This window comes from Oenanthe melanoleuca, chromosome 12 (genome assembly GCF_029582105.1).
Source record: "Oenanthe melanoleuca isolate GR-GAL-2019-014 chromosome 12, OMel1.0, whole genome shotgun sequence".
In the NCBI taxonomy this organism is placed as follows: Eukaryota; Metazoa; Chordata; class Aves; order Passeriformes; family Muscicapidae; genus Oenanthe; species Oenanthe melanoleuca.
This window is the reverse complement of record NC_079346.1, coordinates 13,696,204-13,717,849: the sequence shown is the minus strand read 5'-3', so window position 1 is coordinate 13,717,849 and position 21,646 is coordinate 13,696,204. Positions and strand designations below refer to the sequence as shown.

The 21,646-nt window shown below is 57.5% G+C and overlaps 4 protein-coding genes and 1 pseudogene across 4 annotated transcripts; all 5 read right to left on the bottom strand.

Moving 5' to 3' along the window:
* Positions 1 to 420: 420 nt before the first annotated feature.
* LOC130258274 (protein mono-ADP-ribosyltransferase PARP3-like) lies at positions 421 to 4,906 on the bottom strand. The gene is given in 12 exon segments (XM_056501496.1): positions 421 to 751; positions 753 to 760; positions 876 to 1,022; positions 1,237 to 1,414; positions 1,656 to 1,733; positions 1,883 to 2,041; positions 2,182 to 2,408; positions 2,645 to 2,780; positions 3,137 to 3,328; positions 3,556 to 3,681; positions 3,895 to 4,136; positions 4,773 to 4,906. Coding segments are annotated over 11 exon segments (1,596 nt in total). The 5' UTR covers positions 4,078 to 4,136; positions 4,773 to 4,906; the 3' UTR covers positions 421 to 589.
* Positions 4,907 to 5,406: 500 nt separating this feature from the next.
* Positions 5,407 to 10,832, bottom strand: LOC130258477 (protein mono-ADP-ribosyltransferase PARP3-like). Its single transcript, XM_056501870.1, is given in 11 exon segments — positions 5,407 to 5,740; positions 5,856 to 6,002; positions 6,217 to 6,394; positions 6,637 to 6,714; positions 6,864 to 6,942; positions 7,291 to 7,442; positions 7,583 to 7,809; positions 8,487 to 8,688; positions 9,091 to 9,216; positions 10,310 to 10,603; positions 10,818 to 10,832. Coding segments are annotated over 11 exon segments (1,668 nt in total). The 3' UTR covers positions 5,407 to 5,570.
* A 118-nt stretch (positions 10,833 to 10,950) lies between these two features.
* Positions 10,951 to 15,927, bottom strand: LOC130258273 (protein mono-ADP-ribosyltransferase PARP3-like; annotated as a pseudogene).
* Positions 15,928 to 17,025: 1,098 nt separating this feature from the next.
* Positions 17,026 to 20,599, bottom strand: LOC130258476 (protein mono-ADP-ribosyltransferase PARP3-like). The gene is made up of 6 exons (XM_056501869.1): positions 20,321 to 20,599; positions 19,446 to 19,592; positions 19,109 to 19,234; positions 18,505 to 18,706; positions 17,601 to 17,827; positions 17,026 to 17,460 (listed from the first exon to the last, which is right to left on the bottom strand). The coding sequence occupies exons 1-6, from the start codon at positions 20,597 to 20,599 to the stop codon at positions 17,263 to 17,265; spliced, it is 1,179 nt and encodes a 392-aa protein (XP_056357844.1). The 3' UTR covers positions 17,026 to 17,262.
* A 93-nt stretch (positions 20,600 to 20,692) lies between these two features.
* On the bottom strand, positions 20,693 to 21,577 carry LOC130258272 (protein mono-ADP-ribosyltransferase PARP3-like). Its single transcript, XM_056501495.1, has 2 exons — positions 21,106 to 21,577; positions 20,693 to 20,990 (listed from the first exon to the last, which is right to left on the bottom strand). The coding sequence occupies exons 1-2, from the start codon at positions 21,302 to 21,304 to the stop codon at positions 20,821 to 20,823; spliced, it is 369 nt and encodes a 122-aa protein (XP_056357470.1). The 5' UTR covers positions 21,305 to 21,577; the 3' UTR covers positions 20,693 to 20,820.
* Between the last annotated feature and the right edge of the window lie 69 nt (positions 21,578 to 21,646).

Genomic DNA, 21,646 nt, shown 5'->3' with positions numbered 1-21,646 from the left:
TAACATAGCTGGAAGCTGCCCTTCCCTGGCAGCCTGAACACTCGGACATGTGCTCAAGGGCCACACATGAGCACAGAGAAGGGCTTGGCATGGGTGTCAGGCTGGGGCAGAAGAGCAGGCATGGCATGAGGCATGGGTGGGAGGGTGGCACTCACCCTCAGGATGGATTGATGGATGGATTCCGCCATGCCCAGGCAGGGCAGCATATCTTGCTCATTCTCTGTAGCTCTGATGCCACAGGGTGGCCATGAGTCGTGTCTTATTAAGGTAACAAGAGCAGCTGGATGTCAAAGATATCAGCTTTTATCTGAAGGCTTCAACCCCTCCAGAGCCACCTGTACCATCCCTTCAGGGACCCATTGGCATCTTTCCCTACAGTATGACGACCTTGCTGGGCAGGAAAGAGAGAGCACCGCTCGGTGCAAGGCACACTGCATTTATTAACAGTCAAAGCAAGCTCAGTCCCTGTGCCAGCCTGTCCCTTGCTAAGCCCCAGGTGGGGTGGCTGGAGAGTCCAGATCACTGTGCTCTGGGCTGAGGGGTGTCACCACCTGCTGCTGGGCCAGGGCTGTGGTGCTGCCAGGCACCCTCAGAAGCAGAGCTGGACAAGGTAGCGGATCCGGCACTGGCTCTCCTGGTAGATGAGGTACTCGCTCTGGCTGAAGGAGGAGTCCTTGTAGGCAGCCATGGGGATGGGCTTGCCCTGGCACACCAGCACTTTCTTGCCATCCAGCAGCACCTCCTCATCCTGGGGCAGGATCTAGGCCAGAAGATAGCCCACCACCACATCAAACCTGAGATCTGGCCTCTCTCCCCCACTGCCCTGTGCCCACCACAGCCCCACAGCTGCCACACCCCTCCTGCCCCCAGCTCACCTGGCTCTGTCCGGCCACAGGCCAGGACACTGTCATAGCCAGCAGGTGGCTGACACAGCGTGGGGTCATCGCGGGTGATGCGGTAGGGCTTGCCCAGGGCCACCTCCGTCAGGAACATGATGCCAACCCTCTTAGACGTACAGCCCACTGCCAGGGCAGAAAGGGATGGGAATGATAGCACCACCCCTGCTATTCCCATCTGGTTGTGCCCAGGCCATGCTGGGACACAGGGACCAATGGCTGTGGCAGGGAAGGGGCTTGGCAAGCCCACAGCTGCCTGGCACGGGGTGTGCAAAGGCGGCCAGGCTCACACAGACCCAGTGGGGATCACAAGCAGCCCAGTCCATGCCAGGACCCTCACCATAGCTGGCTGATTTGCTGTTCTCAGAGGAGAAGTAGATGCCCTTGCCCACGCGCCCGCCCGAGTGCGGCATGATGCGCAGCCCGCTCTTGAGGATGGCCGCCACCACCGCCACGTTGGTGCCGTGCCAAAGCAGGCGCCGGTGCTCCAGCAGGTCATGGGCCTTGAAACGCTCTTCCTGGAGAGATGCAGAGCTAAGGGCTGTGCACAGAGGGACACATGGGTGCCCAGAGATGGAGGACTGCCACCCACCTCCCCAGTCCAGCCCCAGGGCTTGGCTTGAGGAGCAGGACGCTGGGTGCCTGGTTGGCCCTGGCCAGCTGGGCTGAATCCCCTCCTGGCTGAAGAAGCCCTTAAGCAATCTCTGGGTGTAACCATGGCTCCCCATTGTGACATGGGGAGAAAAACTTCCTCCTCACCTCACCATCCCGGGCCACCTGCCAGATGTTGAGAATGCGGAGATTATTCCCAGTCTGTGTCACGTAGGTTTTGATCAGCTGTCAAGGGGGAAGCAAAAAAGCTGTGTCACTCCAGGCAGCCATCTCAGCAATGCCCACAGCTCCCCCGGGACAGTAGGAACCTTTGGGGTGCCCGCAGGCCTGCCATAATTGTTTCCCATTATGGGATGCTGTGGCACAAGCAGCACCTGGTATTCCCGGGAAGCCGGGTCCAGCAGAGAGAGCTGGCAGCAAAGCAGGGCATAATCCTGATCCAGTGGATGAGGGACTTCTTTCTCTTCTTCCTCCTCCTCCTCTTTCATTTTCTCTGCCTTCAGGCTCTGTGCCACTTCAATGTCAGCCAGCACCTTGTAGAAACAGAGCAGGGACATCCTTCACTGCCTGTGCTGGGCACTGTGCTGGGGGACCAGGGCAAGCCCAGCCTCCTGCCAGCAGCTCCTGCCCCACCAGGAAAGGATGTCACACACTGTGTGCTCTGGCATCTCACCAATAGCATGTCCTTTTTGGCACGCAGCAGGTCAGGGGAGTTGATGGTGGGTGGTCGTGCCCGTCCAAAGTTGTGTGGGACGATGGTGTAGAAGCGTGAGGAGAGTTCCTCCAGGCGAGCGGCCTGGGGTGGCTGCTCCTTCAGTGCTGCCTCCAGCTCTTCCAGGGCCTCAAAGCCCCTTGCAATCTGCTGCTTGCTCAGCTTCCCCAGAGGCATCTTCTTCACATCTAGAGCAGAGGACAAGGCAAACCCATCCATGTAATTCAACCCACAGGTACTTCCGAGAACCTCCAGTATGACCATGGGCAAGTGTGGGCACCCAGCATGGGGTGTCCATAGTCCCATCAGGTGCCAGGGTATCAGAAGAGATGCTCTAAAATCCATCACCATCTCTGCTTGTTCACCTTCCCAACTGCACTCCCCAGAATGACCCCATGCCACCCATCAACCCGTCACCTCCTACCGATATTCATGGTCTGCATGGCATCCCGGAACATGTCACTGCTGAAGATGAGGGACACCAGGTCCTGTGTGGCTTGGTCCAAGGTGCAGGGCAGCACCCGCTGCCTGCAGACCTTGCCCCCATCCACGGCATCCACCTGCAGACACCCCACATCAGCTGCAAGCCTGCAAGAGGCTGTGGGAGCACAGCAGCAAGAGTGCCTGCCTCTGTCAGGACAGCCTGGTCCTGGAGCAGCAGAGCAATGGGCAGCTGCTGCCTCCATTTTCCATGGCTACCCAGACAGCCATGCCTCTCATTCAGGATGCCCTCCCACTCCATTTTAACCCATTAGCCCCAAATCTCTGCCTGCAAGCTGTTTCAGCAATCACTCAGACCCCCCTCAAAACCCATCCCACCCTGCTGACCCTCTTGGATGTCCTGGTGCTCAGTGGGCCAGGAGTGTGATGACAACCATCCCACCTTGGTGATAACCTGGTTGCCCAGAGTACTCACCCTGAGGGCAACCTCCACCTCCTGCCCAGCCCCTGGCTGCACCTCAATGAGTGTGTACTTCCCGGGCTGGGCAATGAAGTTCTCCCTTGCTGCCCAGCTGTTCTTGGTCTTCTCTCGAAACTTCTTCTCAAAGTCCTTCTTGGCAGCTTCCAGGGAGGCACAGGGCATGAGCTTGGACTGGCCCACCTCTCCCTGACAGTGGACAGCAGTGGTCAGGACCTTCCCTCCATCCCTGCTCCACCAGCCCCATGCTGGGGGAAGCAGGCAGGAACAAGTGGGGCTGTGATAGCAGGGCTGTGGGGCAGCCAGCAGGAATGTGCTGAGCCACCAGCTCAGGAAGACACCCCAGGACTTCTTGCTGGGCTGTCAAACCCACATGCACTGAATGAGGGGAATGAGCAATGCCAGGGTGGACTCACCACACGGCCCCAGTGGCTCCAGACACTGTAGGCACCATCATGCTCAAGGAGCTGGATGATGTAGAACTTGTTGTTGTTGGCACTGATATTGGTCTGGTTCAGGGTGCAGTCATAGTCCTCATAGACCTATAGAGAATGACATGGCCTGGGCTGGCACCTGGGAGCGTTTGGGAAAGGAGAGGGGTCAGAAATGGCCCAGTGGGAACACAGGGGTGCATCTGCAGGGAAAATTGGGGCTGACCCTGTGTCAGCAGGGCAGGAGCTGCTCTGACACTCCCCCAAGCCTCCCACCCACACCCCCCATCCCCGCCCCTCTGAGTACCTCAGCCCTGCTCTCACCCGGGCACCTGGTGCTGTACTCAAGGGGCACTGCCCATCAATTGTGGCAGGGGGCTTCTCCTTGGGAGCAGTTTTCAGCGTTGCCAAGGTGGAGCTCCAGGTGTCCTCCTCCCCTCCCACTTTCAGTTTCTTTTCCCTGCTGTCTGGCTGTTTCCAGGAAGAAGCTTGACGCTTGGAAGCCATGACTGAGCCTCTCCCCTGCTGCTGCGGGGTCAGCACAGCCTTAATCCCCTAGAAAAATCCTTGGAGACAGCAGAGGGACAGGTGAGAGATGCCAAGCTGCCCCTCCAGGAAAGTCCAGAGGGCTGTGCCTTGCTTTCCCTGTGCCTTCAGCCTACAGCTGGGCTGGAGGAGGGGACGGGACCTCTGCCCACAAACTGTCGCAATCTTGTCCCTGTGTCCAGGGAAGAGCCTCTCAGCACCCTTCAGCCCTTCAGGGACCCCAAAGTGGAAAGAGCCCAGTGACACAGAGCCGAGGGGGAGCACAGGGGGCCTCAGCTGCTTGCACAGCAAACGTGGGTCAGAAGAGCTGGAAGAGGATAAGAGTCTGCTGGAGAGCTGGGGGGCCTGCTGGCCCCCACCTCGCCTGACGAGGAACCCCCAGTCCACAGGAGTGTGTCTCCAAGGCTCGCCCAGCTCTGTGGCCCCAGGGATATGCAAGAGGGGAAACAATGCAATGACAGCCCCAAACATGCAGTGCTATCTCCCCAGACATGCAATGCCATCCCCCCAGTCCCTCTCAAGGCCAGTGACATGCTTTGATTTGGGCAGGGGGGGCTCGGACAGCCCCTGTCTGCTATGCCCCTGCCAGTCCCAGCTGAAGAGGGAGTGCTGGCAGCAGCGAGGGGACAGAGGTACAGGCAGAAGCCATGTCCTACCTGCTCTCGCTGCCCAGGGCTGCCTGCGAGGAGCTGACAAGGGTCTTCAGGCTGGACGGGCAGCCTGCCCAGAGGAGAAACTTCTTCCTTAGGCAGCAGCCACGGATGACATGCGGAAACAGCTGTAATGCCTCCGGGTCGCGCATGCACTCTGTGACAGACCTGCCGGCTGCTGGACTGCACTGCCAGCTGCTGTACTGCCTTTCTGGCTGTACTGTCTGTACTCCCTGCACTGCCTGTACTCCCTGCACTGCCTGTACTGTCTGTACTCCCTGCACTGCCTGCACTGCTATTGTCTGGACCGTCTGTCTGTCCTGCCTGCACAGCCTGTATTGCCTGTCTGCCTGTACTTCCTGTACCCCCTGTACTGTTTGTCTGTACTTCCTGTGTTCCCTGTGTTGTCTGTACTGCCTGTACGGCCTGTCTGTATATACTACCTGTCTGTCTGCATTGTCTGCACTGCCTGCCTGTACTGCTGGACTGGTCTGTATTATCTGTACTGCCTGCATTGCCATGCAGTCCCTGGTTGACGTGTGACCCTGACACCACCCTGCCCTCCAGCCAGCCATACTCCACCGTGCTCTGAGGCTAACAAAACTGACTTGAAATAAATTGAAGATGGCACCATTTTGTGTGTTAAATATCTTTTATTGGGTCATAAGCAAGCTCAGTCCCTGTGCCAGCCTGTCCCTTGCTAAGCCCCAGGTGGGGTGGCTGGAGAGTCCAGATCACTGTGCTCTGGGCTGAGGGGTGTCACCACCTGCTGCTGGGCCAGGGCTGTGGTGCTGCCAGGCACCCTCAGAAGCAGAGCTGGACAAGGTAGCGGATCCGGCACTGGCTCTCCTGGTAGATGAGGTACTCGCTCTGGCTGAAGGAGGAGTCCTTGTAGGCAGCCATGGGGATGGGCTTGCCCTGGCACACCAGCACTTTCTTGCCATCCAGCAGCACCTCCTCATCCTGGGCAGGATCTAGGTCAGAAGATAGCCCACCACCACATCAAACCTGAGATCTGGCCTCTCTCCCCCACTGCCCTGTGCCCACCACAGCCCCACAGCTGCCACACCCCTCCTGCCCCCAGCTCACCTGGCTCTGTCCGGCCACAGGCCAGGACACTGTCATAGCCAGCAGGTGGCTGACACAGCGTGGGGTCATCGCGGGTGATGCGGTAGGGCTTGCCCAGGGCCACCTCCGTCAGGAACATGATGCCAACCCTCTTTGACGTACAGCCCACTGCCAGGGCAGAAAGGGATGGGAATGATAGCACCACCCCTGCTATTCCCATCTGGTTGTGCCCAGGCCATGCTGGGACACAGGGACCAATGGCTGTGGCAGGGAAGGGGCTTGGCAAGCCCACAGCTGCCTGGCACGGGGTGTGCAAAGGCGGCCAGGCTCACACAGACCCAGTGGGGATCACAAGCAGCCCAGTCCATGCCAGGACCCTCACCATAGCTGGCTGATTTGCTGTTCTCAGAGGCGAAGTAGATGCCCTTGCCCACGCGCCCGCCCGAGTGCGGCATGATGCGCAGCCCGCTCTTGAGGATGGCCGCCACCACCGCCACGTTGGTGCCGTGCCAAAGCAGGCGCCGGTGCTCCAGCAGGTCATGGGCCTTGAAACGCTCTTCCTGGAGAGATGCAGAGCTAAGGGCTGTGCACAGAGGGACACATGGGTGCCCAGAGATGGAGGACTGCCACCCACCTCCCCAGTCCAGCCCCAGGGCTTGGCTTGAGGGGCAGGACGCTGGGTGCCTGGTTGGCCCTGGCCAGCTGGGCTGAATCCCCTCCTGGCTGAAGAAGCCCTTAAGCAATCTCTGGGTGTAACCATGGCTTCCCCATTGTGACATGGGGAGAAAAACTTCCTCCTCGCCTCACCATCCCGGGCCACCTGCCAGATGTTGAGAATGCGGAGATTATGCCCAGTCTGTGTCACGTAGGTTTTGATCAGCTGTCAAGGGGGAAGCAAAAAAGCTGTGTCACTCCAGGCAGCCATCTCAGCAATGCCCACAGCTCCCCCGGGACAGTAGGAACCTTTGGGGTGCCCGCAGGCCTGCCATAATTGTTTCCCATTATGGGATGCTGTGGCACAAGCAGCACCTGGTATTCCCGGGAAGCCGGGTGACAGCGATCAACAAAGAGACGGGACCCCCACTTGCATAACAAAGAGATGAGAACCCTGTTTGATGCAAGCATGAAGCTCATTTATTGATTTCACACATCAATATACATACAGCTAAATATAGCTAAATATAGCTAAATATCTAAATATAGCTAAAAATCACACAATCATACGATTGGTGTTACTAAGCAACATTACTTAATCAGACCCTCTGCCCAGACCTGTACACACCAGCAAAGGCACATACAGTCTTTCATTATAGCACACCAAGCACATCTTTTGCTTCTCCATTCAGGGTTCTGCATCAGCTTGCCAGACTTTGTTGCCTACCAAACTTAGTACATCCCCTCTTCAAAAGCATTCTCATCACTCTTGAATTGAGCAATGCTCTGAGCCATGCTCTACTGCTGGATTTCTTCAGCAGGCTCCAGCTGGGAGAGCTGGCTGCAGAGCAGGGAATAATCCTAATCCAGTGGATGAGGGACTTTGTTCTCTTCTTCCTCCTCCATCATGTTCTGTGCCTGCAGGCTCTGTGCCAATGCATTCTTGGCTAGCACCTGGTAGGAACAGAGCAGGGACATCCTTCACTGCCTGTGCTGGGCACTGTGCTGGGGGACTAGGGCAAGCCCAGCCTCCTGCCAGCAGCTCCTGCCCCACCAGGAAGGGATGTCACACACTGTGTGCTCTGGCATCTCACCAATAGCATGTCCTTTTTGGCACGCAGCAGGTCAGGGGAGTTGATGGTGGGTGGTCGTGCCCATCCAAAGTTGTGTGGGACGATGGTGTAGAAGCGTGAGGAGAGTTCCTCCAGGCGAGCGGCCTGGGGTGGCTGCTCCTTCAGTGCTGCCTCCAGCTCTTCCAGGGCCTCAAAGCCCCTCACAAGCTGCTGCTTGCTCAGCTTCCCCAGAGGCATCTTCTTCACATCTAGAGCAGAGGACAAGGCAAACCCATCCATGTAATTCACCCCACAGGTACTTCCCAGAACCTCCAGTATGACCATGGGCAAGTGTGGGCACCCAGCATGGGGTGTCCATAGTCCCATCAGGTGCCAGGATATCAGAGGGGATGCCCTAAAATCCATCACCATCTCTGCTTGTTCACCTCCCCACCTGCACTCCCCAGAATGACCCCATGCCACCCATCAACCCGTCACCTCCTACCGATATTCATGGTCTGTGTGGCTTGGTCCAAGGTGCAGGGCAGCACCCGCTGCCTGCAGACCTTGCCCCCATCCACGGCATCCACCTGCAGACACCCCACATCAGCTGCAAGCCTGCAAGAGGCTGTGGGAGCACAGCAGCAAGAGTGCCTGCCTCTGTCAGGACAGCCTGGTCCTGGAGCAGCAGAGCAATGGGCAGCTGCTGCCTCCATTTTCCATGGCCACCCAGACAGCCATGCTTCTCATTCAGGATGCCCTCCCACTCCATTTTAACCCATTAGCCCCGAATCTCTGCCTGCAAGCTGTTTCAGCAATCACCCAGACCCACCTCAAAACCCATCCCACCCTGCTGACCCTCTTGGATGTCCTGGTGCTCAGTGGGCCAGGAGCGTGATGACAACCATCCCACCTTGGTGATAACCTGGTTGCCCAGAGTACTCACCCTGAGGGCTACCTCCACCTCCTGCCCTGGTGAGGTTCACCTCCCGCTCCACCTCAATGAGTGTGTACTTCCCGGGCTGGGCAATGAAGTTCTCCCTTCTGTCCCAGCTGTTCTTGGTCTTCTCTCGAAACTTCTTCTCAAAGTCCTTCTTGGCAGCATCCAGGGATTTCCATGTTATGAGCTTAGACTCGCCCACCTCTCCCTGACAGTGGACAGCAGTGGTCAGGACCTTCCCTCCATCCCTGCTCCACCAGCCCCATGCTGGGGGAAGCAGGCAGGAACAAGTGGGGCTGTGATAGCAGGGCTGTGGGGCAGCCAGCAGGAATGTGCTGAGCCACCAGCTCAGGAAGACACCCCAGGACTTCTTGCTGGGCTATCAAACTCACATGCACGGAAGGGACAGGCGCCACGTGCCCCAGACAGGCTGACTATGTTTTGTGGGGATATGTCCTTGAAGCCCCCCACATTAAAATGCTCTAGGAGGACACTTGGGTGCTTGCTTTCAGACCAGGGACCACCAAGTTCACCCTCAATTTTGGGGGTTCCAAAGGCATGGTGGGAACAGCTGAGGTGTGGGGAATGAGCAATGCAAGTGTCGACTCACCACACGGCCCCAGCGTCTCCAGACACCGTAGGAACCATTATACTCAAGGAGCTGGATGATGTAGAACTTGTTGTTGTTGGCACTGATATTGGTCTGGTTCAGGGTGCAGTCATAGTCCTCATAGACCTGTAGAGAGTGACATGGCCTGGGCTGGCACCTGAGAGCATTTGGGGAAGGAGAGGGGTCAGAAATGGCCCAGTGGGAACACAGGGGTGCATCTGCAGGGAAAATTGGGGCTGACCCTGTGTCAGCAGGGCAGGAGCTGCTCTGACACTCCCCCAAGCCTCCCACCCACACCCCCCATTCCCGCCCCTCTGAGTACCTCAGCCCTGCTCTCACCCGGGCACCCTGTTGCTGTACTCAAGGGGCACTGCCCATCAATTGTGGCAGGGGGCATCTCCGTGGGAGCAGTTTTCAGCATTGCCAAGGTGGAGCTCCAGGTGTCCTTCTTCATATCCCACATTCCAGTTCCTCTTTCCCTGTTGTCTGGCTGCTTCCAGGAAGAAGCTTGTACGCTTGGAAGCCATGACTGAGCCTCTCCCCTGCTGCTGGGTCAGCACAGCCTTAATCCCCTAGAAAAATCCTTGGAGACAGCAGAGGGACAGGTGAGAGATGCCAAGCTGCCCCTCCAGGAAAGTCCAGAGGGCTGTGCCTTGCTTTCCCTGTGCCTTCAGCCTACAGCTGGGCTGGAGGAGGGGACGGGACCTCTGCCCACAAACTGTCGCAATCTTGTCCCTGTGTCCAGGGAAGAGCCTCTCAGCACCCTTCAGCCCTTGAGGGACCCCAAAGTGGAAAGAGCCCAGTGACACAGAGCCGAGGGGGAGCACAGGGGGCCTCAGCTGCTTGCACAGCAAACGTGGGTCAGAAGAGCTGGAAGAGGATAAGAGTCTGCTGGACAGCTGGGGGGCCTGCTGGCCCCCACCTCGCCTGACGAGGAACCCCCAGTCCACAGGAGTGTGTCTCCAAGGCTCGCCCAGCTCTGTGGCCCCAGGGATATGCAAGAGGGGAAACAATGCAATGACAGCCCCAAACATGCAGTGCTATCTTCCCAGACATGCAATGCCATCCCCCCAGTCCCTCTCAAGGCCAGTGACATGCTTTGATTTGGGCAGGGGGGGCTCGGACAGCCCCTGTCTGCTATGCCCCTGCCAGTCCCAGCTGAAGAGGGAGTGCTGGCAGCAGCGAGGGGACAGAGGTACAGGCAGAAGCCATGTCCTACCTGCTCTCGCTGCCCAGGGCTGCCTGCGAGGAGCTGACAAGGGTCTTCAGGCTGGACGGGCAGCCTGCCCAGAGGAGAAACTTCTTCCTTAGGCAGCAGCCACGGATGACATGCGGAAACAGCTGTAATGCCTCCGGGTCGCGCATGCACTCTGTGACAGACCTGCCGGCTGCTGGACTGCACTGCCAGCTGCTGTACTGCCTTTCTGGCTGTACTGTCTGTACTCCCTGCACTGCCTGTACTCCCTGCACTGCCTGTACTGCCTTTCTGTCTGTACTCCCTGCACTGCCTGCACTGCTATTGTCTGGACCGTCTGTCTGTCCTGCCTGCACAGCCTGTATTGCCTGTCTGCCTGTACTTCCTGTACCCCCTGTACTGTTTGTCTGTACTTCCTGTGTTCCCTGTGTTGTCTGTACTGCCTGTACGGCCTGTCTGTATATACTACCTGTCTGTCTGCATTGTCTGCACTGCCTGCCTGTACTGCTGGACTGGTCTGTATTATCTGTACTGCCTGCATTGCCATGCAGTCCCTGGTTGACGTGTGACCCTGACACCACCCTGCCCTCCAGCCAGCCATACTCCACCGTGCTCTGAGGCTAACAAAACTGACTTGAAATAAATTGAAGATGGCACCATTTTGTGTGTTAAATATCTTTTATTGGGTCATAAGCAAGCTCAGTCCCTGTGCCAGCCTGTCCCTTGCTAAGCCCCAGGTGGGGTGGCTGGAGAGTCCAGATCACTGTGCTCTGGGCTGAGGGGTGTCACCACCTGCTGCTGGGCCAGGGCTGTGGTGCTGCCAGGCACCCTCAGAAGCAGAGCTGGACAAGGTAGCGGATCCGGCACTGGCTCTCCTGGTAGATGAGGTACTCGCTCTGGCTGAAGGAGGAGTCCTTGTAGGCAGCCATGGGGATGGGCTTGCCCTGGCACACCAGCACTTTCTTGCCATCCAGCAGCACCTCCTCATCCTGGGCAGGATCTAGGTCAGAAGATAGCCCACCACCACATCAAACCTGAGATCTGGCCTCTCTCCCCCACTGCCCTGTGCCCACCACAGCCCCACAGCTGCCACACCCCTCCTGCCCCCAGCTCACCTGGCTCTGTCCGGCCACAGGCCAGGACACTGTCATAGCCAGCAGGTGGCTGACACAGCGTGGGGTCATCGCGGGTGATGCGGTAGGGCTTGCCCAGGGCCACCTCCGTCAGGAACATGATGCCAACCCTCTTTGACGTACAGCCCACTGCCAGGGCAGAAAGGGATGGGAATGATAGCACCACCCCTGCTATTCCCATCTGGTTGTGCCCAGGCCATGCTGGGACACAGGGACCAATGGCTGTGGCAGGGAAGGGGCTTGGCAAGCCCACAGCTGCCTGGCACGGGGTGTGCAAAGGCGGCCAGGCTCACACAGACCCAGTGGGGATCACAAGCAGCCCAGTCCATGCCAGGACCCTCACCATAGCTGGCTGATTTGCTGTTCTCAGAGGCGAAGTAGATGCCCTTGCCCACGCGCCCGCCCGAGTGCGGCATGATGCGCAGCCCGCTCTTGAGGATGGCCGCCACCACCGCCACGTTGGTGCCGTGCCAAAGCAGGCGCCGGTGCTCCAGCAGGTCATGGGCCTTGAAACGCTCTTCCTGGAGAGATGCAGAGCTAAGGGCTGTGCACAGAGGGACACATGGGTGCCCAGAGATGGAGGACTGCCACCCACCTCCCCAGTCCAGCCCCAGGGCTTGGCTTGAGGGGCAGGACGCTGGGTGCCTGGTTGGCCCTGGCCAGCTGGGCTGAATCCCCTCCTGGCTGAAGAAGCCCTTAAGCAATCTCTGGGTGTAACCATGGCTTCCCCATTGTGACATGGGGAGAAAAACTTCCTCCTCGCCTCACCATCCCGGGCCACCTGCCAGATGTTGAGAATGCGGAGATTATGCCCAGTCTGTGTCACGTAGGTTTTGATCAGCTGTCAAGGGGGAAGCAAAAAAGCTGTGTCACTCCAGGCAGCCATCTCAGCAATGCCCACAGCTCCCCCGGGACAGTAGGAACCTTTGGGGTGCCCGCAGGCCTGCCATAATTGTTTCCCATTATGGGATGCTGTGGCACAAGCAGCACCTGGTATTCCCGGGAAGCCGGGTGACAGCGATCAACAAAGAGACGGGACCCCCACTTGCATAACAAAGAGATGAGAACCCTGTTTGATGCAAGCATGAAGCTCATTTATTGATTTCACACATCAATATACATACAGCTAAATATAGCTAAATATAGCTAAATATCTAAATATAGCTAAAAATCACACAATCATACGATTGGTGTTACTAAGCAACATTACTTAATCAGACCCTCTGCCCAGACCTGTACACACCAGCAAAGGCACATACAGTCTTTCATTATAGCACACCAAGCACATCTTTTGCTTCTCCATTCAGGGTTCTGCATCAGCTTGCCAGACTTTGTTGCCTACCAAACTTAGTACATCCCCTCTTCAAAAGCATTCTCATCACTCTTGAATTGAGCAATGCTCTGAGCCATGCTCTACTGCTGGATTTCTTCAGCAGGCTCCAGCTGGGAGAGCTGGCTGCAGAGCAGGGAATAATCCTAATCCAGTGGATGAGGGACTTTGTTCTCTTCTTCCTCCTCCATCATGTTCTGTGCCTGCAGGCTCTGTGCCAATGCATTCTTGGCTAGCACCTGGTAGGAACAGAGCAGGGACATCCTTCACTGCCTGTGCTGGGCACTGTGCTGGGGGACTAGGGCAAGCCCAGCCTCCTGCCAGCAGCTCCTGCCCCACCAGGAAGGGATGTCACACACTGTGTGCTCTGGCATCTCACCAATAGCATGTCCTTTTTGGCACGCAGCAGGTCAGGGGAGTTGATGGTGGGTGGTCGTGCCCATCCAAAGTTGTGTGGGACGATGGTGTAGAAGCGTGAGGAGAGTTCCTCCAGGCGAGCGGCCTGGGGTGGCTGCTCCTTCAGTGCTGCCTCCAGCTCTTCCAGGGCCTCAAAGCCCCTCACAAGCTGCTGCTTGCTCAGCTTCCCCAGAGGCATCTTCTTCACATCTAGAGCAGAGGACAAGGCAAACCCATCCATGTAATTCACCCCACAGGTACTTCCCAGAACCTCCAGTATGACCATGGGCAAGTGTGGGCACCCAGCATGGGGTGTCCATAGTCCCATCAGGTGCCAGGATATCAGAGGGGATGCCCTAAAATCCATCACCATCTCTGCTTGTTCACCTCCCCACCTGCACTCCCCAGAATGACCCCATGCCACCCATCAACCCGTCACCTCCTACCGATATTCATGGTCTGTGTGGCTTGGTCCAAGGTGCAGGGCAGCACCCGCTGCCTGCAGACCTTGCCCCCATCCACGGCATCCACCTGCAGACACCCCACATCAGCTGCAAGCCTGCAAGAGGCTGTGGGAGCACAGCAGCAAGAGTGCCTGCCTCTGTCAGGACAGCCTGGTCCTGGAGCAGCAGAGCAATGGGCAGCTGCTGCCTCCATTTTCCATGGCCACCCAGACAGCCATGCTTCTCATTCAGGATGCCCTCCCACTCCATTTTAACCCATTAGCCCCGAATCTCTGCCTGCAAGCTGTTTCAGCAATCACCCAGACCCACCTCAAAACCCATCCCACCCTGCTGACCCTCTTGGATGTCCTGGTGCTCAGTGGGCCAGGAGCGTGATGACAACCATCCCACCTTGGTGATAACCTGGTTGCCCAGAGTACTCACCCTGAGGGCTACCTCCACCTCCTGCCCTGGTGAGGTTCACCTCCCGCTCCACCTCAATGAGTGTGTACTTCCCGGGCTGGGCAATGAAGTTCTCCCTTCTGTCCCAGCTGTTCTTGGTCTTCTCTCGAAACTTCTTCTCAAAGTCCTTCTTGGCAGCATCCAGGGATTTCCATGTTATGGGCTTAGACTCGCCCACCTCTCCCTGACAGTGGACAGCAGTGGTCAGGACCTTCCCTCCATCCCTGCTCCACCAGCCCCATGCTGGGGGAAGCAGGCAGGAACAAGTGGGGCTGTGATAGCAGGGCTGTGGGGCAGCCAGCAGGAATGTGCTGAGCCACCAGCTCAGGAAGACACCCCAGGACTTCTTGCTGGGCTATCAAACTCACATGCACGGAAGGGACAGGCGCCACGTGCCCCAGACAGGCTGACTATGTTTTGTGGGGATATGTCCTTGAAGCCCCCCACATTAAAATGCTCTAGGAGGACACTTGGGTGCTTGCTTTCAGACCAGGGACCACCAAGTTCACCCTCAATTTTGGGGGTTCCAAAGGCATGGTGGGAACAGCTGAGGTGTGGGGAATGAGCAATGCAAGTGTCGACTCACCACACGGCCCCAGCGTCTCCAGACACCGTAGGAACCATTATACTCAAGGAGCTGGATGATGTAGAACTTGTTGTTGTTGGCACTGATATTGGTCTGGTTCAGGGTGCAGTCATAGTCCTCATAGACCTGTAGAGAGTGACATGGCCTGGGCTGGCACCTGAGAGCATTTGGGGAAGGAGAGGGGGCAGAAATGGCCCAGTGGGAACACAGGGGGGCATCTGCAGGGAAAATTGGGGCTGACCCTGTGTCAGCAGGGCAGGAGCTGCTCTGACACTCCCCCAAGCCTACCCACCCACACCCCCCATTCCCGCCCCTCTGAGTACCTCAGCCCTGCTCTCACCCGGGCACCCGTTGCTGTACTCAAGGGGCACTGCCCATCAATTGTGGCAGGGGGCATCTCCGTGGGAGCAGTTTTCAGCATTGCCAAGGTGGAGCTCCAGGTGTCTTCTTCATATCCCACATCCAGTTCCTCTTCCCTGTTGTCTGGCTGCTTCCAGGAAGAAGCTTGGTAGTTGGAAGCCATGACTGAGCCCCTCCGTTGGTCAGCACAGCCTTAATCCCCTAGAAAAATCCTTGGAGACAGCAGAGGGACAGGTGAGAGATGCCAAGCTGCCCCTCCAGGAAAGTCCAGAGGGCTGTGCCTTGCTTTCCCTGTGCCTTCAGCCTACAGCTGGGCTGGAGGAGGGGACGGGACCTCTGCCCACAACTGTCGCAATCTTGTCCCTGTGTCCAGGGAAGAGCCTCTCAGCACCCTTCAGCCCTTGAGGGACCCCAAAGTGGAAAGAGCCCAGTGACACAGAGCCGAGGGGGAGCACAGGGGGCCTCAGCTGCTTGCACAGCAAACGTGGGTCAGAAGAGCTGGAAGAGGAGGGTCTGCTGGACAGCTGGGGGGCCTGCTGGCCCCCACCTCGCCTGACGAGGAACCCCCAGTCCACAGGAGTGTGTCTCCAAGGCTCGCCCAGCTCTGTGGCCCCAGGGATATGCAAGAGGGGAAACAATGCAATGACAGCCCCAAACATGCAGTGCTATCTTCCCAGACATGCAATGCCATCCCCCCAGTCCCTCTCAAGGCCAGTGACATGCTTTGATTTGGGCAGGGGGGGCTCGGACAGCCCCTGTCTGCTATGCCCCTGCCAGTCCCAGCTGAAGAGGGAGTGCTGGCAGCAGCGAGGGGACAGAGGTACAGGCAGAAGCCATGTCCTACCTGCTCTCACTGCCCAGGGCTGCCTGCGAGGAGCTGACAAGGGTCTTCAGGCTGGACGGGCAACCTAATCAGAGGAGAAACTTCTTCCTTATGCAGGACCCACGGATGACATGCGGAAACAGCAGTAACACACCCAGGTAGGGCTTTCAACCTGTGACAGTCCGGCCTGATGCTTGACGGTACTGCCTCCTTTGTCAAGCAGTCCCTGGATGAGGTGTGACCCTGACAACACCCTACCCTACCCTCCAGCCAGCCACACTGCACCCATCTGGTTGTACCCAGGCCATGCTGGGACACAGGGACCAATGGCTGTGGCAGGGAAGGGGCTTGGCAAGCCCACAGCTGCCTGGCACGGGGTGTGCAAAGGCGGCCAGGCTCACACAGACCCAGTGGGGATCACAAGCAGCCCAGTCCATGCCAGGACCCTCACCATAGCTGGCTGATTTGCTGTTCTCAGAGGCGAAGTAGATGCCCTTGCCCACGCGCCCGCCCGAGTGCGGCATGATGCGCAGCCCGCTCTTGAGGATGGCCGCCACCACCGCCACGTTGGTGCCGTGCCAAAGCAGGCGCCGGTGCTCCAGCAGGTCATGGGCCTTGAAACGCTCTTCCTGGAGATTTGCAGAGCTAAGGGCTGTGCACAGAGGGACACATGGGTGCCCAGAGATGGAGGACTGCCACCCACCTCCCCAGTCCAGCCCCAGGGCTTGGCTTGAGGGGCAGGACGCTGGGTGCCTGGTTGGCCCTGGCCAGCTGGGCTGAATCCCCTCCTGGCTGAAGAAGCCCTTAAGCAATCTCTGGGTGTAACCATGGCTTCCCCATTGTGACATGGGGAGAAAAACTTCCTCCTCACCTCACCATCCCGGGCCACCTGCCAGATGTTGAGGTTGCAGAGATTGTATCTAATCTGTGTCACGTAGGTTTTGATCAGCTGTCAAGGGGGAAGCAAAAAAGCTGTGTCACTCCAGGCAGCCATCTCAGCAATGCCCACAGTCCCCCGGGACAGTAGGAACCTTTGGGGTGCCCGCAGGCCTGCCATAATTGTTTCCCATTATGGGATGCTGTGGCACAAGCAGCACCTGGTATTCCCAGGAAGCCGGGTGACAGCGATCAACAAAGAGACGGGACCCCCACTTGCATAACAAAGAGATGAGAACCCTTTTTGATGCAAGCATGAAGCTCATTTATTGATTTCACACACCAATACATATACCTTTTCAAATATATCTAAAAATCACACAATCATACAATTGGTGTTACTAAGCAACATTACTTAATCAGACGCCCTGCCCAGACCTGAACACACCAGCAAAGGCACATACAGTCTTTCATTATAGCACACCAAGCACATCTTTTGCTTCTCCATTCAGGGTTCTGCACCAGCTTGCCAAGCATTGTGGCCTACCAAACTAAGTACATCCCCTCCTCAAGAGCATCCACTTCTGTCTTGAGCAATGCTCTGAGCCATGCTCTCCTCCTGGATTTCATCATTCGACTTCAGCTGGGAGAGCTGGCTGCAGAGCAGGGGATAATCCTGATCCAGCAGACGGGAGACTTCTTTCTCCTCCTCCTTCTTCATTTTCTGTGCCTGCAGGCTCTGTGCCAATGCATTCTTGGCTAGCACCTGGTAGGAACAGAGCAGGGACATCCTTCACTGCCTGTGCTGGGCACTGTGCTGGGGGACCAGGGCAAGCCCAGCCTCCTGCCAGCAGCTCCTGCCCCACCAGGAAGGGATGTCACACACTGTGTGCTCTGGCATCTCACCAATAGCATGTCCTTTTTGGCACGCAGCAGGTCAGGGGAGTTGATGGTGGGTGGTGTGTCCTTTGCAAAGTCGTGAGGGATGATGGTGTAGAAGCGTGAGGAGTATTTCTCCAGCTGAGCAGCGTTGGGTGGCAGCTTATTGATTTCTACCTCCAGCTCTTCCAGGGCCTCAAAGCCCCTTGCAATCTGCTGCTTGCTCAGCTTCCCCAGAGGCATCTTCTTCACATCTAGAGCAGAGGACAAGACAAACCCATCCATGCCATTCACCCCACAGGTCCTTCCCAGAACCTCCAGTATGACCATGGGCAAGTGTGGGCACCCAGCATGGGGTGTCCATAGTCCCATCAGGTGCCAGGATATCAGAGGGGATGCCCTAAAATCCATCACCATCTCTGCTTGTTCACCTCCCCACCTGCACTCCCCTGAATGACCCCATGCCACCCATCAACCCGTCACCTCCTACCGATATTCATGGTCTGTGTGGCTTGGTCCAAGGTGCAGGGCAGCACCCGCTGCCTGCAGACCTTGCCCCCATCCACGGCATCCACCTGCAGACACCCCACATCAGCTGCAAGCCTGCAAGAGGCTGTGGGAGCACAGCAGCAAGAGTGCCTGCCTCTGTCAGGACAGCCTGGTCCTGGAGCAGCAGAGCAATGGGCAGCTGCTGCCTCCATTTTCCATGGCCACCCAGACAGCCATGCTTCTCTTTCAGGATGCCCTCCCACTCCATTTTAACCCATTAGCCCCAAATCTCTGCCTGCAAGCTGTTTCAGCAATCACCCAGACCCCCCTCAAAACCCATCCCACCCTGCTGACCCTCTTGGATGCCCTGGTGCTCAGTGGGCCAGGAGCGTGATGACAACCATCCCACCTTGGTGATAACCTGGTTGCCCAGAGTACTCACCCTGAGGGCTACCTCCACCTCCTGCCCTGGTGAGGTCTACCTCCTGCTCCACTTCAATGAGTTTGTACTTCCCTGTCTGGGCATCGTAGTTCTCCCTTCTGTCCCAGCTGTTCTTGGTTTTCGTATGAAACAGTTCTTCAAAGTCCTCCTTGGCAGCATCCAGGGATTTCCATGTTATGGGCTTAGACAGGCCCTCATATCCCTGACAGTGGACAGCAGTGGTCAGGACCTTCCCTCCATCCCTGCTCCACCAGCCCCATGCTGGGGGAAGCAGGCAGGAACAAGTGGGGCTGTGATAGCAGGGCTGTGGGGCAGCCAGCAGGAATGTGCTGAGCCACCAGCTCAGGAAGACACCCCAGGACTTCTTGCTGGGCTGTCAAACTCACATGCACAGAAGGGACAGGCGCCACGTGCCCCAGACAGGCTGACTATGTTGTGTGGGGATAAGTCCTGGAAGCCCCCCACATTAAAATGCTCTAGCAGGACACATGGGTGCTTGCTTTTAGACCAGGGACCACCAGGTTCACCCTCAATTTTGGGGGTTCCAAAGGCATGGTGGGAACAGCTGAGGTGTGGGGAATGAGCAATGCAAGTTTCGACTCACCACACGGCCAGAGTGCTTCCAGACACCGTAGGAACCATTATACTCAAGGAGCTGAATGATGATGAACTTGTTGGTGTTGTCACTGATATTGGTCTGGTTCAGGGTGCAGTCATAGTCCTCATAGACCTGTTGAGAGTGACATGGCCTGGGCTGGCACCTGAGAGCATTTGGGAAAGGAGAGGGAGCAGAAATGGCGCAAGAGCAAAACAGGGGAGTCTGCAAGGAATATTGGGGCTGACCCTGTGTCAGCAGGGCAGGAGCTGCTCTGACACTCCCCCAAGCCTCCCACCCACACCCCCCATCCCTGCCCCTCTGAGTACCTCAGCCCTGCTCTCACCCGGGCATCTGGTACTATACTCAAGGCACATCTTGCATCAATTATGGCAGGGGGCTTCTCCTTGGGAGCAGTTTTCAGCATTGCCAAGGTGGAGCTCCAGGTGTCTTCTTCATATCTCACACCCGTCTCCTCTTCCCTGCTCTCTGGCTGGTTCGAGGAAGAAGCTTGGTAGTTGGAAGCCATGACTGAGCCCCTCCGCTGCCACAAGGTCAGCACAGCCTTAATCCCCTAGAAAAATCCTTGGAGACAGCAGAGGGACAGGTGAGAGATGCCAAGCTGCCCCTCCAGGAAAGTCCAGAGGGCTGTGCCTTGCTTTCCCTGTGCCTTCAGCCTACAGCTGGGCTGGAGGAGGGGACGGGACCTCTGCCCACAAACTGTCGCAATCTTGTCCCTGTGTCCAGGGAAGAGCCTCTCAGCACCCTTCAGCCCTTGAGGGACCCCAAAGTGGAAAGAGCCCAGTGACACAGAGCCAAGGGGGAGCACAGGGGGCCTCAGCTGCTTGCACAGCAAACGTGGGTCAGAAGAGCTGGAAGAGGACGAGGGTCTGCTGGAGAGCTGGGGGGCCTGCTGGCCCCCACCTCGCCTGACGAGGAACCCCCAGTCCACAGGAGTGTGTCTCCAAGGCTCGCCCAGCTCTGTGGCCCCAGGGATATGCAAGAGGGGAAACAATGCAATGACAGCCCCAAACATGCAGTGCTATCTTCCCAGACATGCAATGCCATCCCCCCAGTCCCTCTCAAGGCCAGTGACATGCTTTGATTTGGGCAGGGGGGGCTCGGACAGCCCCTGTCTGCTATGCCCCTGCTAGTCCCAGCTGAAGAGGGAGTGCTGGCAGCAGCAAGGGGACAGAGGTACAGGCAGAAGCCATGTCCTACCTGCTCTCGCTGCCCAGGGCTGCCTGCGAGGAGCTGACAAGGGTCTTCAGGCTGGACGGGTAACCTATTCAGAGGAGAAACTTCTTCCTTAGGCAAGACCCTTGGATTACGTGCGGAAACAGCCGTAACACCCCCAGATAGGACATGCAACCTGCGCAGGCTGCAGCTTGACTGTACTGCCTGCTGCTCTAGTGACTGTACTGCCTGCTTTGCCAAGCAGCCCCGGATGACATGTGACCCTGACACCACCCTGCCCTCCAGCCAGCCCCACCCCACCATTCTCTGAGGCTAACAAAACTGACTTGAAAAAAAAATTGAAGATGGCACCATTTTGTATGTTAAATATCTTTTGTTGGGTCATAAGCAAGCTCAGTCCCTGTGCCAGCCTTTCCTTTGCTAAGCCCCAGGTGGGGTGGCTGGAGAGTCCAGATCACTGTGCTCTGGGCTGAGGGGTGTCACCACCTGCTGCTGGGCCAGGGCTGTGGTGCTGCCAGGCACCCTCAGAAGCAGAGCTGGACAAGGTAGCGGATCCGGCACTGGCTCTCCTGGTAGATGAGGTACTCGCTCTGGCTGAAGGAGGAGTCCTTGTAGGCAGCCATGGGGATGGGCTTGCCCTGGCACACCAGCACTTTCTTGCCATCCAGCAGCACCTCCTCATCCTGGGCAGGATCTGGGCCAGAAGATAGCCCACCACCACATCAAACCTGAGATCTGGCCTCTCTCCCCCACTGCCCTGTGCCCACCACAGCCCCACAGCTGCCACACCCCTCCTGCCCCCAGCTCACCTGGCTCTGTCCGGCCACAGGCCAGGACACTGTCATAGCCAGCAGGTGGCTGACACAGCGTGGGGTCATCGTGGGTGATGCGGTAGGGCTTGCCCAGGGCCACCTCCGTCAGGAACATGATGCCAACCCTCTTTGACGTACAGCCCACTGCCAGGGCAGAAAGGGATGGGAATGATAGCACCACCCCTGCTATTCCCATCTGGTTGTGCCCAGGCCATGCTGGGACACAGGGACCAATGGCTGTGGGAGCAGAGATGTGGTTCTTCACTCTGGAGAAGACTCCAGTGGAAACTTAGAGCCCTTTCCGCTGTCTAAAGGGGCTCCAAGTCGGCTGGGGAGGGACTTTGGATGGTGCACATAGTGATAGGATAAGGCACAACTTCTCTGAACTGACATCAGGTTTAGATTAGGATATTAGGAAGAACTGCACTGTGGTGAAGCACCAAGTGACCTGTTTCACAGAGTTGCGGCTGCTCCATCCCTGGCAGTGTCCAGAGCCAAGCTGGCCGGGCTCTGAGCATCTCGGCCCGATAAGTGAAGG